General features: G+C 40.2%; 1 protein-coding gene across 1 annotated transcript in view; it reads left to right on the forward strand.

Annotated features, from left to right (window-relative positions):
• Positions 1-14,420, forward strand: part of ZFPM2 (zinc finger protein, FOG family member 2) — a 464,371-nt gene extending 449,951 nt beyond the window's left edge. Inside the window, exons 6-8 of the mRNA XM_059995051.1 lie at positions 4,612-4,818; positions 8,056-8,280; positions 10,883-14,420. Of these exons, the coding sequence (XP_059851034.1) occupies positions 4,612-4,818; positions 8,056-8,280; positions 10,883-13,368 (2,918 nt within the window). The 3' untranslated portion in view covers positions 13,369-14,420. The remainder of the gene's footprint in view (positions 1-4,611; positions 4,819-8,055; positions 8,281-10,882) is intronic.
• Positions 14,421-14,773: the final 353 nt, after the last annotated feature.

The following is a 14,773-nucleotide window of genomic DNA, read 5'->3' on the forward strand; positions in this document are numbered from 1 at the left end:
CAGCTATTTAGAATGTGTTGATGACTTCCAAAATATTTTTTTTTTCTCCAGCCTTATTCTCCTCCAAGGTCCAACTGCCTCCTGGTTACACCCACCAAAAAGCCTCTCAGGTACCTCAGACTACATGTTCAAAGCCAAATTCAGTACTCCCATGCATATACATACACATACATAAAACACACATGCACACTTGGGCTTTGGAGTTGGACAGCCAGAAGTCTAAATCATGATTCCGCCAGTGATTCTGCTATGTGTATAGCTTTGGGCACGTTAGCTAACTTCTCCAAGATTCAATCTCCTCAACTCTTAAATGAGGAAACTATCACTCACCTCACAGAATGATTGATAGGATTAAAATAGATGAAACACATAAACCCCTTAGCCTATCAGACCCAAAGAAATTATTCCTAATTAATACCAATTATCTGTTATTGTCCGTATAATACCACTTGGTAATATACCAGCTTTACTGCCTTGTTAATGGAACTACCGTCAGCTGGTTTTGCAAACCAGAAACCTCTGTGTCATTTTCAAGAGTTACTTTTACGCATCTCAGGAAATCACCCCAGTCCTCTGTCAGCTATGTCTCTTGAATCTGGCCCTTTTCTCCCCTACAATTTACACTTCTCACAACTGAACTGGTACAACAGCCTCCTAATAGCCCTCGAGATAACATTTCCTACCCCTTCAGTTTACTCTCCTCAAGACCCTGAGATCTACATTCTGGCGGGGTGGGGGGGGGGTGGGTGAAGCTCAGATCATTCATTCACTCAAATAAATATATATACCATTCTCTCCACCATGAGCCAGACACAACTGTTTTTATGTTACATCAAAACTCTCCCCCTGCTCTAAACTTTCTGTGGGAGGAAGCCCTGATTTGTAGTGCTTGACTGTTTCTGACAGCAAATGCTACAACTCTCACCATAGCTGATTTCAGGTTACCAACGTGACATCAACCAGCACACAGAATTCCTGACAACTGAACATTCTGCCCTGTGATCCAGAACAGGCTGGCTCTGGCACACCACTGCCCATAATCCACCTCTTTCTCCCTCAGACCCCAAGCTCCAGGTTTGCTGGCCTCCGAGGGCCAGGCAGCCTCTTCCATAATCCTGCACTCACACGCATGCTCCTGTATCTGCCGGTAACGATGTACCTGCCAGGTCCTCCCTACACATACTTCTGCTACTTTACTTCTACTCTTCTTGAGTCAATAAAAATGTCCCATTGGGTGGCTTGCCTGACTCCCCCAAGAAGTCTCAGTTACTCACCCCTCCCACATTTCTTTAGTACTAGGGGATGGGACCACCGTGTGGTGTTATAATCTGTCTGTTTATATGTGTGCTTTCAGGTTGTTTGTGAAGTTGTGCCTGAAACCGTAGCACGCAGCCTGGCACACCAATCAATAGCTGATGAATGAACGACTTGAAAAACTAAATCCTAAGACAATTGACTTCTTCATCAGACCTGCACAGTACATTTTCAGTCTGATTCAGCCTTTTAAAAGGATATGCTCTGACGAAACCGTAAAATGAGATAAAATGTTAAAGATGATAAAATATGAAACATCTGAAAACAGATATGTGTTACTACTGCCAGTCTGCTTAATAATGTAGAAAAATCATTTTTGGCTTACTTTATTATTTATTTATTTATTTTTAAAAATAAATTTATTTATTTTTAAAAATAAATTTATTTATTTTTAAAAATAAATTTATTTATTTTTAAAAATAAATTTATTTATTTTTGGCTGTGTTGGATCTTTGTTGCTGCATGCGGGCTTTCTCTAGTTGCAGAGAGTGGGGGCTTCTCTTCATTGCGGTGCGTGGGCTTCTCATTGCAGTGGCTTCTCATTGCAGAGCACGGGCTCTAGGAGTGAGGGCTTCAGTAGTTGTGGCTCGTGGGCCCTAGAGCGCAGGCTCAGGAGTTGCAGCGCATGGGCTCAGTTGCTCCACGGCATGTGGGATCTTCCCAGACCAGGGCTCAAACCCACGTCCCCTGCACTGGGAGGCGGATTCTTAACCACTGCGCCACCACGGAAGCCCATGTTTTACTTGCTTTAATTTTCACTTAATATTTTGTGAATTTTACTTATTGATTGGATCTTTTTGGTTCAAAGTCTGAGCCCAAGTGTTCGGAGTCATCCTGCTGTTGAGCTCACTGCTGTGATAAAGATTAGCCGGGTGCTACCTTCTCTAAAATATCGATTTCTCCAGGGTACCTGAATTCAAAACTTTCCTTTTGTAAAACATAGCCAGAGCTCGATTTACCAACAATGTAAGTTGATCAAAAAATGGAAAACTATTACCAGTAATACAAGTTATTCAGTTCAACACTGAAATCCAGTGACTCTAAAAAACCAGGCGAGGAACTAAACCTGAACTGCAGTGCCTGCCTCTGCCCTCCCCACCTCTCTATTACACAGACTCACTTAATAAACCTTGTCCCAGAGGAAAGATAAGGTGCAAATGATTACCTTGTCTACAGCTGTAAGTAGTTTAGATCTGTATGCACATCAGAGAAGGCCGAACAGCCAAATGCAGAAGCCTTCCAGGGGGAAGAAGCGTCACCAGCAGAAATAGCACCACTTAGCGCTTTTCAATGCTCATCAGATTCCGCGATGATGCCGCTTAGCTTCTATATTTGTAAAGAAGTCATCAGTGCCAACCAAGGTGAATCTGTTTTCAACTTTGGGAAGCTTGTATGCTTTCAGATATATTAAAGTGAAAGTGAAAAATGGTTGTTTTCTAGTCTTTTAGTATATTTGTGTTTTCCTTGGAAACTTTCATATAAATTCGAGGTCTGTAATTTCAGCTTTATTTTTTCACAAACATTTACTGTCGTGGATGGTGTCTTGTCTGCTCACCTTTGAAATTTAATCAGCTGGTTTAATGAACTGTCCGAGGTTTCTAAAACGATGTCCTGAATCTTCTAGGCAACTCTGCCCTATCATATGCTGTTGTTATCTTTTCCACCAGCGTTTTACCACAAGTTGTTTAAAAACTATGATCTCTTTCAGGGTGGAAAAAAATGAAGTGCGGTTGAAAAGGCAGTTATGCTGAAAGAGAAACAGAGCAATATTACTTATCAGAATGGGTACAATTTTTGCTTGCTTAATGAGTACAATATATAGCCTTGCAGTATATACACAATGAGGAAAAAAAGCTTTATAACATATCAAGTATGCCATATTACTTCAGGCATAACTGTACAGGATACATATCTAGGCCTGAGAGTGTAGATAACAAAATATAAGTGCTTTGCCTGTCTAAACATGTTAAATAAATGAGCATTCACTATCGCATTCCAATACATTAGAAGATGTACTTGCATAGTTAATTTTCTTTTTAATGCACCACACGTGATCATTTGAAGCCCCAAGCCAGAGTCTATCTTAGTGTTTGAAGAGAGGGTTCTTTTCATTTAAACAAATCTTTATTTAAATAAGCCTTTCTGAAAAGGCTCTTTGGCATATCTCCTTTTCAGGAAGTTCAATCAGGGTAAAAGGAGATAAAGAAGCTGCATTATAAGAAATATTATATAAGTAAAGATCACTCGGTGCTCACCCCCCCACCCCCCCAAAATAAATGGCAGCAGACTTATAAGGAGAGGAAAGCTAACTGGAATTTCACTTTAATGTTCTAAATTTTAGGAACTTTGTTTACTTGCTTTGTAGTGTTACGTATCATTCATTCATATATCATTCCCCAGTATCTGGGGAAGAGAGAGAAAAAGAAATAACTTCTTACTTCCATGAGCTACAGAAAGAGCACGTAAAGAGTAACTTCAAAGCCTCACCTGAAATAAATTTTGTGGTTGTATCCCTACCATGCTTGGTCTTAGGCAGTATAACATGTAATAACATGGTTAATGATTAAGTCAAGCGCTGGAAGGCAAACAGTTGACAAAACTCTCTACAGATTATGTCTATACTTGGTTATTAATCTTCTGCTACTGTTGGTCACTGAACAGTTCATCTGATGCAAGGAATACAATTTTCCACATAGGCAGGTACGAAAATTAATAAAGGGAAACAGCACTAAAATGGAGTAGGGAAGTCAGAAGGGGGAGCTGGCATGTACTACTTGACTTCAGTGTAGATCCCAACAGGAAGAGATGGACTTTGCATCTCCATCAGGGAGTGACACTACTTAATACCTCTCAGCTGAAGGAAGAAAGCATTTCTCCTTGTCTGACAACAGCTCAGCCAATGAAAGAATGTAACAACTCAGCCAATGAAAAGCCACTATATTTGGAACTTTCAATTTCCTCCAATGAGCTTTTTGTTTATAATGGCCCCACCCAACCTCCCCTTCTCTATAAGAGTTTCCTCTCTTTTGTTTCACCAGACTTTCATGTGGTTGACCATAGCTGCCTGTCCTGAGTTGCAGCTCCTTGCTATTAAACTTGTGTCGCTGGTAAAGTAACTGGCAGTTTTATTGTTTTAGGTTAACAAAGGGAAGAGGAGGACAGCCGTTGTCTTGATCAAACACTCCACCCCAGTAGAAACTGATGTGAAAAACATGAGAAGGTCCTATTGACATCAATCCAATGTACAGCAGGCTAGAGCATTCTATGTCAATTCTTTTTCTTTTTTCTTCTTAATAGGGGGTCAGCTTTGGTGCACGACTACGAAGGCCATCTCTGAGGGTGAAGAGCTAATTGCCTTTGTGGTGGATTTTGACTCAAGGCTACAAGCTGCCAGTCAGATGACTCTTACAGAAGGGATGTACCCGGCGCGCCTGCTGGACTCAATTCAGCTGCTCCCTCAGCAAGCTGCCATGGCTTCTATTTTGCCTACAGCTATTGTCAATAGTAAGTGCTGAGTGCAATAGCCCAGTACAATAGCTTTGTAGTGGTGATGGGTATTTATGGGAGAGAAAAAAATAATGTCTACTGACAGGCAACCAGGGACAGACTTTTTTCTCCAGTGTTATGATTTTATTTTATATTCTCTCCAATTTTAAGTGTGTGTGTGTGTGTGTGTGTGTTCACTTCTCGTGGGAGTATAAAAGGAATAACTTAAATTCATTCATTTCAGGTTGGATTCCTGAATGTCACACAGAAAAATCTGACATTCTAAACTAAACAACATTCAAGACGATTTAGCTATAAGAGGTCCAACAGCTTTCATTGTCGCTCCTATGGTAGAATAGTTTTGGTATTAAGAGCCATAGAGTTAAAACATAAAATAAGAAAAAGGACACAAAATCAAATTTGATTAGATACACTAATGAAGGGGAAATGTAGGCTGGATGAATCAAGACATCAGCTAATGTAAAAAAAAAATAAAGAGAAGGAAAGAAAAATACGTATAATCTTAGAATACTTTATATGGAGAATTTTAAAATGTGCCCTGGCAAATATACCTTTGTGATTATAGTCTGTTAAAAGGACTATTGAACTTAGTTTGTATTTCCTTGACATAAAATCAGTGATCTAGGAGTCCCAAGATCAGAATTCTAGACTCTGCTCTGCTTTTATCTAGCTCTGTGAGAAAACGTGAGTACATCTTAAGAGGAGAATAGATTCTCAAGCCAGTGGCAAGTGAAACATTGCATTGAGTCAAAAATGTCCTTGAAAATCCCTGAGACTTTGAATGATGCAGAAGTCTAGAGACTACAATCATGTCTTATATTATATATGTATACATATGTACATACATATATATTCAACAGTAATTATGTTCTTGCTGTAACAGCATCCTTTAGAATGAAGAACTTCTCAGGTGTATCTGGAATTACTCTGCATCCAACCAGTGGATTCAGTGTACACAACCCAAGCTACTATTTCTGAATTTCCTTAATGTAAATGGAGTTGTTTTGTTTACTGAATCTTTAGTTTGATTTGAATAGTGAGGAACTTGAAATAACATGGACCCAACTTGAAACTGAGGCAAAATGATTTTGTTACCACCTATTCTAGGAGTTTCTTATATTATTGTGACACTCCAGTGTGTGAATGTTAATTCTAATTATATTTGAAGGAATACTCTGTTGGCTTTCTATAGCAAGATAACTATTAATCCCAAATATATCACCATAGATGCATACAGGCTTTGTTCTCGTTCTTAAATTAGTTAATCAGTTAAAGTCATCCTGAAAAATAAACCCTTTACTATACACTGGGCCTCTGAAAAGTATAAATGTAACTAAAACTTGGGTGGGAGGGGCTAAATAATAAACAGCAGTAGTATATAATTTTGTAATTAAATTGTATTTTAAAATTCTGTATTGTACCTGCTGTCCTTACTTCTCATTTGCTAGAATTTGGTCCTTACTTTTCTCCTTCTCTCCTTCAACAGGATCTCCTGAGCCAACTCCTTCACTATCATGTGTTCCAACTCACTATACATTAACAGTTTATAAATCACAAGTCCAGCTGTTTCTGGCGAGTTTCAGACCTCTCTTGCCATCTTTGCAATGTTCCTGTCTCTTTCTCACAGAAATATCTACTCCCACATATCTACTGTGACCATATGCCCCAGTGTGCCTGGATTAATCCCAGTTTACAGTGTTATCTGCCATCCCTCTGATCAGAGGCACTACAAAAGTGCCAAGTTTGCACAATACAGTGTCAGATTTAGTCACTCCATATGTGCCCCAGCCTGAATTCATCACCCATCTGTCTTCTATTCCCTGTAGAGATGAATGAAAACATCCCTTAACACAGAAATGCCAACAAGAAGTCTAGGCACCGAGGAGAAACCTTTCCTTCTGCTCTAACATCTAATTGCAAAATAGTGGTCATCACTTCCAGTCAGTTCTGCTTCCTCAGTATAACTTTGCTTCTCTCTGTCCCCCTTTCATTGAGGCATTATGGAAGAGTGTTTACACCAGGGTTTTCCAATCCCAGTTCACCCAGTTGCATGATAATGGCAAGTTACTCAACCTCACATTCTTCACCTATTAATGAATGAGGGGAAAACACAGAGAGAGAAATTTTCCATGAATGAATACATGAGAAATACATATCATACATATTATAGCATGACTTAACAAATAGTACATGACTATTAGCTACAATTTAAATTCTGTCATATTTCACTTAGATTACTGCAGTTGTCTCCTACCAGTCGTAAGTCTTCCTTCCAAATTCACTACCTTCAAAACTCCACTGTTAGGATTATATCATAGCTGATTCTGTCAGTCTATTGCTTGAAATGATTCAGTCATTTTCCATAACCATTGAGATAGAAATCTAAACTTAAAAAAGCTGACAGGGCCTTTGGGAGTCTGTCCCTGACTTCTACAACCTCATCTCTCCCAGCCCCTTGCCTGAGATTACAGAATAGCCTCCCAGCCTCCACCCAGTCCCTCTCTCAAGCTCCCATAGCTGATCCCTTGATTAGGAGGACACAATCCTCTTCTCCACCTGACTAGCTTAATTTCATCCTTCACAAGGCAGCTAAGGCATGTCATCATCTTCCCTCTAAATCCTTCTCTGACTTCTTCAAGTACCTCCATCACTGTGTGTGGTCATCACGTTCTAATGTAATGAACAAACGAACCACTTGTTAACCAGCCCCAGGAGATCTAAGCTCCTTAACAACAGCTGTTTGGTCTCTCATTTTGTTTTACACCCAACTCAGCATAGATCTGGCACTAAGGAGGTACTCTGTAATTAATTTATTAAATGGACCAATGATGTCAGGAGTTGGCATCAAAGCTAACTTTAGTTCAGCCATTAGATCCGTTACCTTTTAACCAAGCAGATAAACCAATTCACATTGCTATTTATAAATGCCTATTTTTCTAAACTATAAGTACAATATAAACAATTTAGGATTAATCTCTTTTGCTTTATGTTGGGATTCTCCTAGAGTACCACTTTCTAAAGAGTCTGTGGGAAGGTAAACTGCATTAAGTGGAACATTTCTTTAAAAATAGTCCTGTACTGTGGAACAACACCCAAGACTGCACTAGCCCCTGTCTGATTGCCTAATTCATAACCTGGGAGCAGACTCTGAGAAAAACTGAACCAAATGCTGCTTTACCCATGGTTGGCTCCAAGTGGGCAGCAGCTAACGTGTCCCTGTGTTTCTGCCTGCAGAGGATATATTCCCTTGCAAGTCCTGTGGCATCTGGTATCGGAGTGAGCGGAATCTGCAAGCCCATTTGATGTACTATTGCAGTGGGAGACAAAGAGAAACTGCTCCAGTGTCAGAGGAAAACGAAGACAGCACTCCTCAGATTTCCAGTATGTGCCCCTTCCCACAGTGCACCAAGAGCTTTTCAAATGCCCGAGCTCTAGAAATGCACATGAACTCACACAGTGGTGAGTGCCTCTCTTGTTTCTTCTTCTACTCCAGGAGACCCTCTTCTTTCTCTACATATATACGTACATTCATACATCTCTATCTATCTATAAAATCAAACTTAAACTTGCTGGACCAGCTGGTTATTATCTTTTGTCCTGAACAAGTATACTCTATTCAAAGGACTTGGGTCTGAATTATTTTCTAACGACTTACAGTGCTCAGTTTACAGGCTAAATCATTCTAGTTTGTTCTCAACTAAAGTAATTATGCTGAAAAACAAGTTTCTTTTTCTTTTTTTTTTTAAGCCTGTTCTTGAGAGCAAGGTGGCAACTATTCCCATTTATTTTGGAATTGTATGCCCAATTGTTGTCAGTATCATACATAGTATTCTAATTCCTATATTTTAAAAACAACTGAAATGAATCAAATGTACAGAATTATATTAATTTTAGATATTTCTTTGAACATTCTTGGATAGGGCAAACCAAGGTTTGGGAATCATAGTTATTCAGAATATGAAACTTGTAAGTCACCTCCGGGTGACTTCCTTTGCTGTTTTTGCTTGGGTTGAATAATTAAAAATGGAAATAGGTGCTCAGTTTAAAAAAAACTAACTCCAACCTCCAGTGCTCTAGTACAGTGCAAGCTTTTGTCTTTGCACCTATAAAAATAAGCTGTTTCCTTTCTACTTATTCTCTTCCCTCTCCCTACAAAGAGCTGTCTTTATGAGGTGATAAAGCAGGGGAAGCAGAAACAGGTTGGTTGTCTCACACGGTGAGTGTAAAGTCACGCGCAAAACAAAAATAGAGATAGAGGGATCTTCCCAGCTCAACAGGAAAATGAGTATTGGATTAGCCAAGGAGAAAAGGAGACAAATAAAAGAAGTCCCCTTTTATCTCTATCTCTCTGCCATATTTTCATCTTATAAATATAAAAGACAATTCTCATTTAAGTCTAGAGGGCAGAGAGGAGGAACCAAGCCTGATGTAACCATATGCCAACAAATGGGAACAAGAGTTGACCTGAGTAAGTAAAAGTATCCAGATCCTGATTCCAATTCATAGGGGAAGGGGTCCCCCCGACCAAGTAATTCTTCAGACACCCACTGAGTGTCTTGCAATGCAACTCCGCTCAATTCTGACACTATGCAGGGAGAGCATTAAATTCCCCAGATTAAGGGGTCAGTCCTACAAGAGTGACTCCCCCACTGCCACCCCAATGCAGACTTTAGTCTTTTGTGCTTCTGACCAGTCAGCTATAAATCAGAGGTCACCAAGACACCCCCTTGGTTTGACTGCTTTGCTAGAGTGTCTCCCGGAACTCAGAAAACCCATTTGTTCACCAGATACTGGTTTATTGTAAAAGGATATAACTCAGGAACAGCCAGATGGCTGAGATGCATAGGGCTAGGTTTGGGGAACGGGCAAGGTGCTTCCAAGGGCTCTCAGAGCCTGCCACTCTCCCCAGATCTCCACATGTTTACCAACTGAGATGCTCTCTGAACTCTGTTTTTTGTGGGGTTTTACGGAGGCTTCATTACATAGGCAGGATTGATTAAGTTATTGGCCATTGGCAATTGAACTTAATCTCTAGCCCCTCTTCCCAGAAGTGGAGGAGGGGAAGAATGAAAGTTCCAACCCCTGTAATCACAAGATTGCTTCTCCTAACAACCACCCATCCTTAGGTTACCTAAGGGCTTTCCAAAAGTCACCTCAGTAACATAGCAAAGCCACCTTTATCACTCTTATCACAGGAAACTCCAAGAGTTTTAGAAGCTGTGAGCTGGGAACCAAGGATAAAGACCAAATATATATGAGAAATAGATTTTACTCATCAGAATGACCAAATACATATTCCTTGTAAATCACAATATTGCATTGAGGCTTACCCACCAGTCAGTGGTGATATTCAAAATATTTAATAACTGACTAAAAACAGGCCATGACCAATCAGCATGGATGTCGGTCCTAAATGACTACATTAATGTACTGGTACCAATATCAGCCCTGGATAGAGATAAACCATGTTCAGCAAAACCAATGAATAAAATTCTAAATTTGTACCAAAGATAAATTAGTAGGTTATTAATTACTTTAGAAAACGGCTTCTATTTGGATTCTTTTGAATAAAGACCCAATCTGGTACACTAAATGCACTAAGATTTATTTGATTTGCACATAGGTTATCACTATCAACTCTAACTAATGCCTGCTTCTTCCTAATGTAGAGCATAGTGCTGTGGTAAGAAGGTTATTGGATTAGAAATTATAAAATCTGAAGTTTAGTCATGGATCCATCACCGAATAGCTTTATTACCATAATCAATTCCTTTAGCCTCCTTGCATGTGTTTCCCGACCTGTAACATTGAAACAATGATGCCTATCCCACTACAATGCAATAATATTCACGAAAGTGCTTTGGAAACCATAAAGGGCTGTTATTATCATCATCTATGGTGAAGGACGTCACAAGAAAAACGTTACTATCACAAATAAGATTCCGAAAGATTTCAGTTCGTTTCTGCTGTGTTGGACACATGAGGTCATTAGTAACGGTTCATATCATTAGAAAACCAATATGTGTGGTTCTCAGTATTCTGATTTTGTATGTTCCTCCAGGAGTGAAAATGGAAGAATTCCTCCCCCCTGGTACTAGTCTAAAATGCACCGTCTGTAGCTACACTGCTGATTCTGTGATCAACTTTCACCAACACCTGTTCTCCCATCTCACTCAAGCTGCCTTCCGATGCAATCACTGCCACTTCGGCTTCCAGACTCAGAGGGAGTTATTGCAGCACCAGGAGCTCCATGTCCCTGGCAGCAAACTGCCCAGAGAAAGTGACATGGAACACTCTCCAAGTGGAACCGAAGACAGCTTACAGCCAGCCACAGACCTGCTGACCAGAAGTGAACTCCCCCAAAAGGCCATGCAGACTAAAGATGCGAGCTCTGACACGGAGCTGGACAAGTGTGAGAAAAAGACTCAGCTCTTTCTCACTAACCAGAGACCCGAAATTCAGTCTGCAACAAATAAACAAAGCTTTTCTTACACGAAAATAAAGTCTGAGCCCTCTAGTCCAAGACTTGCCTCATCTCCAGTTCAGCCTAATATTGGGCCTTCTTTCCCCGTGGGACCCTTTCTATCTCAGTTTGCTTTTCCCCAAGATATCACAATGGTCCCTCAAGCTTCAGAGATCTTAGCCAAGATGTCTGAACTGGTACATCGGCGACTGAGGCACGGAAGTAGTAGCTACCCTCCCGTCATTTACAGCCCCTTGATGCCCAAAGGGGCTACCTGTTTTGAGTGTAACATAACATTCAATAATTTGGATAATTATCTAGTGCACAAAAAACATTACTGCAGCAGCCGATGGCAGCAGATGGCCAAGTCCCCAGAGTTCCCTGGTGTTTCAGAAAAGATGCCTGAGGCCGTGAGTCCCAACACTGGCCAAACCTCCATAAACCTTCTCAATCCAGCCGCTCATTCTGCTGATCCTGAGAATCCACTTCTTCAAACACCCTGCATCAATTCTTCCACTGTTTTAGATTTAATTGGGCCAAATGGGAAGGGCCACGACAAGGACTTTTCCATTCAAGCTAAGAAGCTCTCCACCCCCAACAGCAATGATGATAAAATTAATGGAAAACCTGTTGATGTGAAAAATCCCAGTGTCCCCTTAGTGGATGGGGAAAGTGACCCAAATAAGACTACCTGTGAAGCTTGCAACATTACTTTCAGCCGGCACGAAACATACATGGTCCACAAACAGTATTACTGTGCTACGCGCCACGACCCTCCGCTCAAGAGGTCAGCTTCCAACAAAGTGCCTGCCGTGCAGAGAACCATGCGTACGCGCAAGCGCAGGAAGATGTATGAGATGTGTCTTCCTGAACAGGAGCAAAGGCCTCCGCTAGTCCAACAGCGATTTCTCGACGTAGCCAACCTCAGCAATCCTTGTACCTCCACTCAAGAACCCACGGAAGGGCTGGGAGAGTGCTACCATCCAAGATGTGATATCTTTCCAGGAATTGTCTCAAAGCACTTGGAAACGTCCCTCACGATTAACAAGTGTGTTCCGGTTTCCAAATGTGACACTACTCATTCCAGTGTTTCCTGCCTAGAGATGGACGTGCCCATAGATCTCAGCAAAAAGTGTTTATCCCAGTCTGAGCGGACGACTGCATCTCCCAAAAGGCTGCTGGACTACCACGAGTGCACTGTGTGTAAGATCAGTTTCAACAAGGTAGAAAACTACCTGGCCCACAAGCAGAATTTCTGCCCGGTCACTGCACACCAGCGTAATGACCTGGCTCCGCTCGACAGCAAAGTGTTTCCGAATCCAGAAAGCGAACGAAACAGCCCCGATGTCAGCTATGAAAGAAGCATCATAAAATGTGAGAAAAATGGGAATCTGAAGCAGCCTTCCCCCAACGGAAACTTATTTTCATCCCACTTAGCAACCCTGCAGGGCCTGAAAGTCTTCAGTGAAGCCGCTCAGCTCATTGCGACAAAAGAAGAAAACAAACATTTGTTTCTTCCACAATGCCTGTACCCTGGAGCAATAAAGAAGGCAAAAGGAGCCGACCAGCTCTCTCCTTATTATGGAATAAAGCCAAGTGATTATATTTCTGGTTCTCTTGTCATCCATAACGCTGACGTGGACCAAAGCACAAACGCGGAAAATGAATCTCCCAAAAGCCAGGCTTCTTCCAATGGGTGCGCTGTGCCGAAGAAAGATTCCCTGCCGTTGTTGCCCAAAAATCGAGGCATGGTCATAGTGAATGGTGGACTGAAGCAAGACGAGCGCCCTGCCGCCAACCCACAGCAAGAGAACATTGCCCAGAATCCTCAGCATGAAGACAGCCGCAAATCTCCCTCCTGGATCTCGGAGAACCCATTAGCCACGAACGAGAACGTCTCCCCAGGAATTCCCTCCACAGAGGACCAGTTGTCTAGTATAGCTAAAGGTGTGAATGGCTCCACCCAGGCTCCAACCAGTGGGAAATATTGCCGGCTGTGTGACATCCAGTTCAACAACCTCTCAAACTTTATAACTCACAAGAAGTTTTATTGCTCCTCACATGCAGCAGAACATGTCAAATGAAATCACAAAATAAATAAACATCACTCACCTTTGGTACCAGTGTTTAGTATGTTGTTCTACCCAGTACAGAAAAAAAAAAAAAGCAAAAAAAAAAAGAAAAAGAAAGCTGTTTGAATTACATCTGGGCAATCAGGAGACAATTCATTATGGCTGAGTTGAAGACTTAAGGTGTAATTTCATTACAGTCCATTAGTAAAGTGTATTATTGGTGCCATTTTAAAAGAAAATTAATTTATTTTACCAGCAGTATTCATAGCTGTGGTTATGTTATTTTTTATTTAAAAACTTTATATTAAAGTCATTTGTAATGTTATTGTATAGTTATTGTGTAGCATATATGGTTTGCACTGTATAGTAGCTTTTAAAGAAAATAGTCACAAACAATACAGAAAAGCATTTTAGAAATAGCTTCCAAAGCACTTGTGTATCTTGATTTCTTCTTATATGCTGTTGCAGATACATGTATATGCTAAAATATAACTTGCAAAGATGTTCTAAATACACGTGCTATAAGTTCGCCTTAAGATTTCAGTTCTTGGATAATCAGGCTCCGTTTGCACTTTATATTTTAGCAGATACAGTCTCTTAGTAACTAGGCTTTGCATTTGTATGTAGCCGTATGTTTCTGTCCATTTTCTTAATCTGAAACATGTATGTTAAATGAAGACGGCAATTTTTTTCTTGTATAGTACTTGTATTTTCTTTCGCTGATGCAGCTCTGTCTCAATTTTTAAACTTTGCTGTTAAATGCAATACTTTATAAGAATGAACAAAATTACTGGAAGCAGTATTGTAAGTAATGAGGTAGTATTAATCGGTTTTATCTTTTGAAAGGCACAGTCTAAATCGAAACCCTAAACTCAATGCTGCAAGTATGAATTTAATTCATATATAAGATCTATTTAAATATAAGAGTAGCAATACTGCACCTGGTGATCACAAAGATAATGTTCTACTTCTGATAGAAATAATTTCTCAACAAATGTTGTTACTATGCATGTATATGGATGGAATAAAATTCCAGATTGTTGGAGAAGTTTGGCATACTTTTTTTTTTTTTAAATACAAGGGAAACCCTATATACCCGTTCTTTGTAACAAGAATAGGTTCAAAACAGTACTGGATAGCTGTAGTAACATGATGACAAAACAGTTAATATAACTTACTTTATTAAAATGAACCGGAAACTCCAGCCTCTGGAACTAGAAAAGTTCATTATTAATATGTAGAAGAAGCACTAGCTCTCTGTTCTCTACCCACCCCCAACTGTAGCACACAAAAAAGAACAATTTCATGAATGTCTGAAAGGCTTACAAAGTCTACCATGAGAATCGGCACCAAAGATGATCAAGTGCACCCAACTTTTATTTTTTATTTTATTTTCTTTAATTTTTTTTTTTTACTT

The sequence above is a fragment of the Delphinus delphis genome, chromosome 17 (assembly GCF_949987515.2).
Source record: "Delphinus delphis chromosome 17, mDelDel1.2, whole genome shotgun sequence".
Classification (NCBI taxonomy): domain Eukaryota; kingdom Metazoa; phylum Chordata; class Mammalia; order Artiodactyla; family Delphinidae; genus Delphinus; species Delphinus delphis.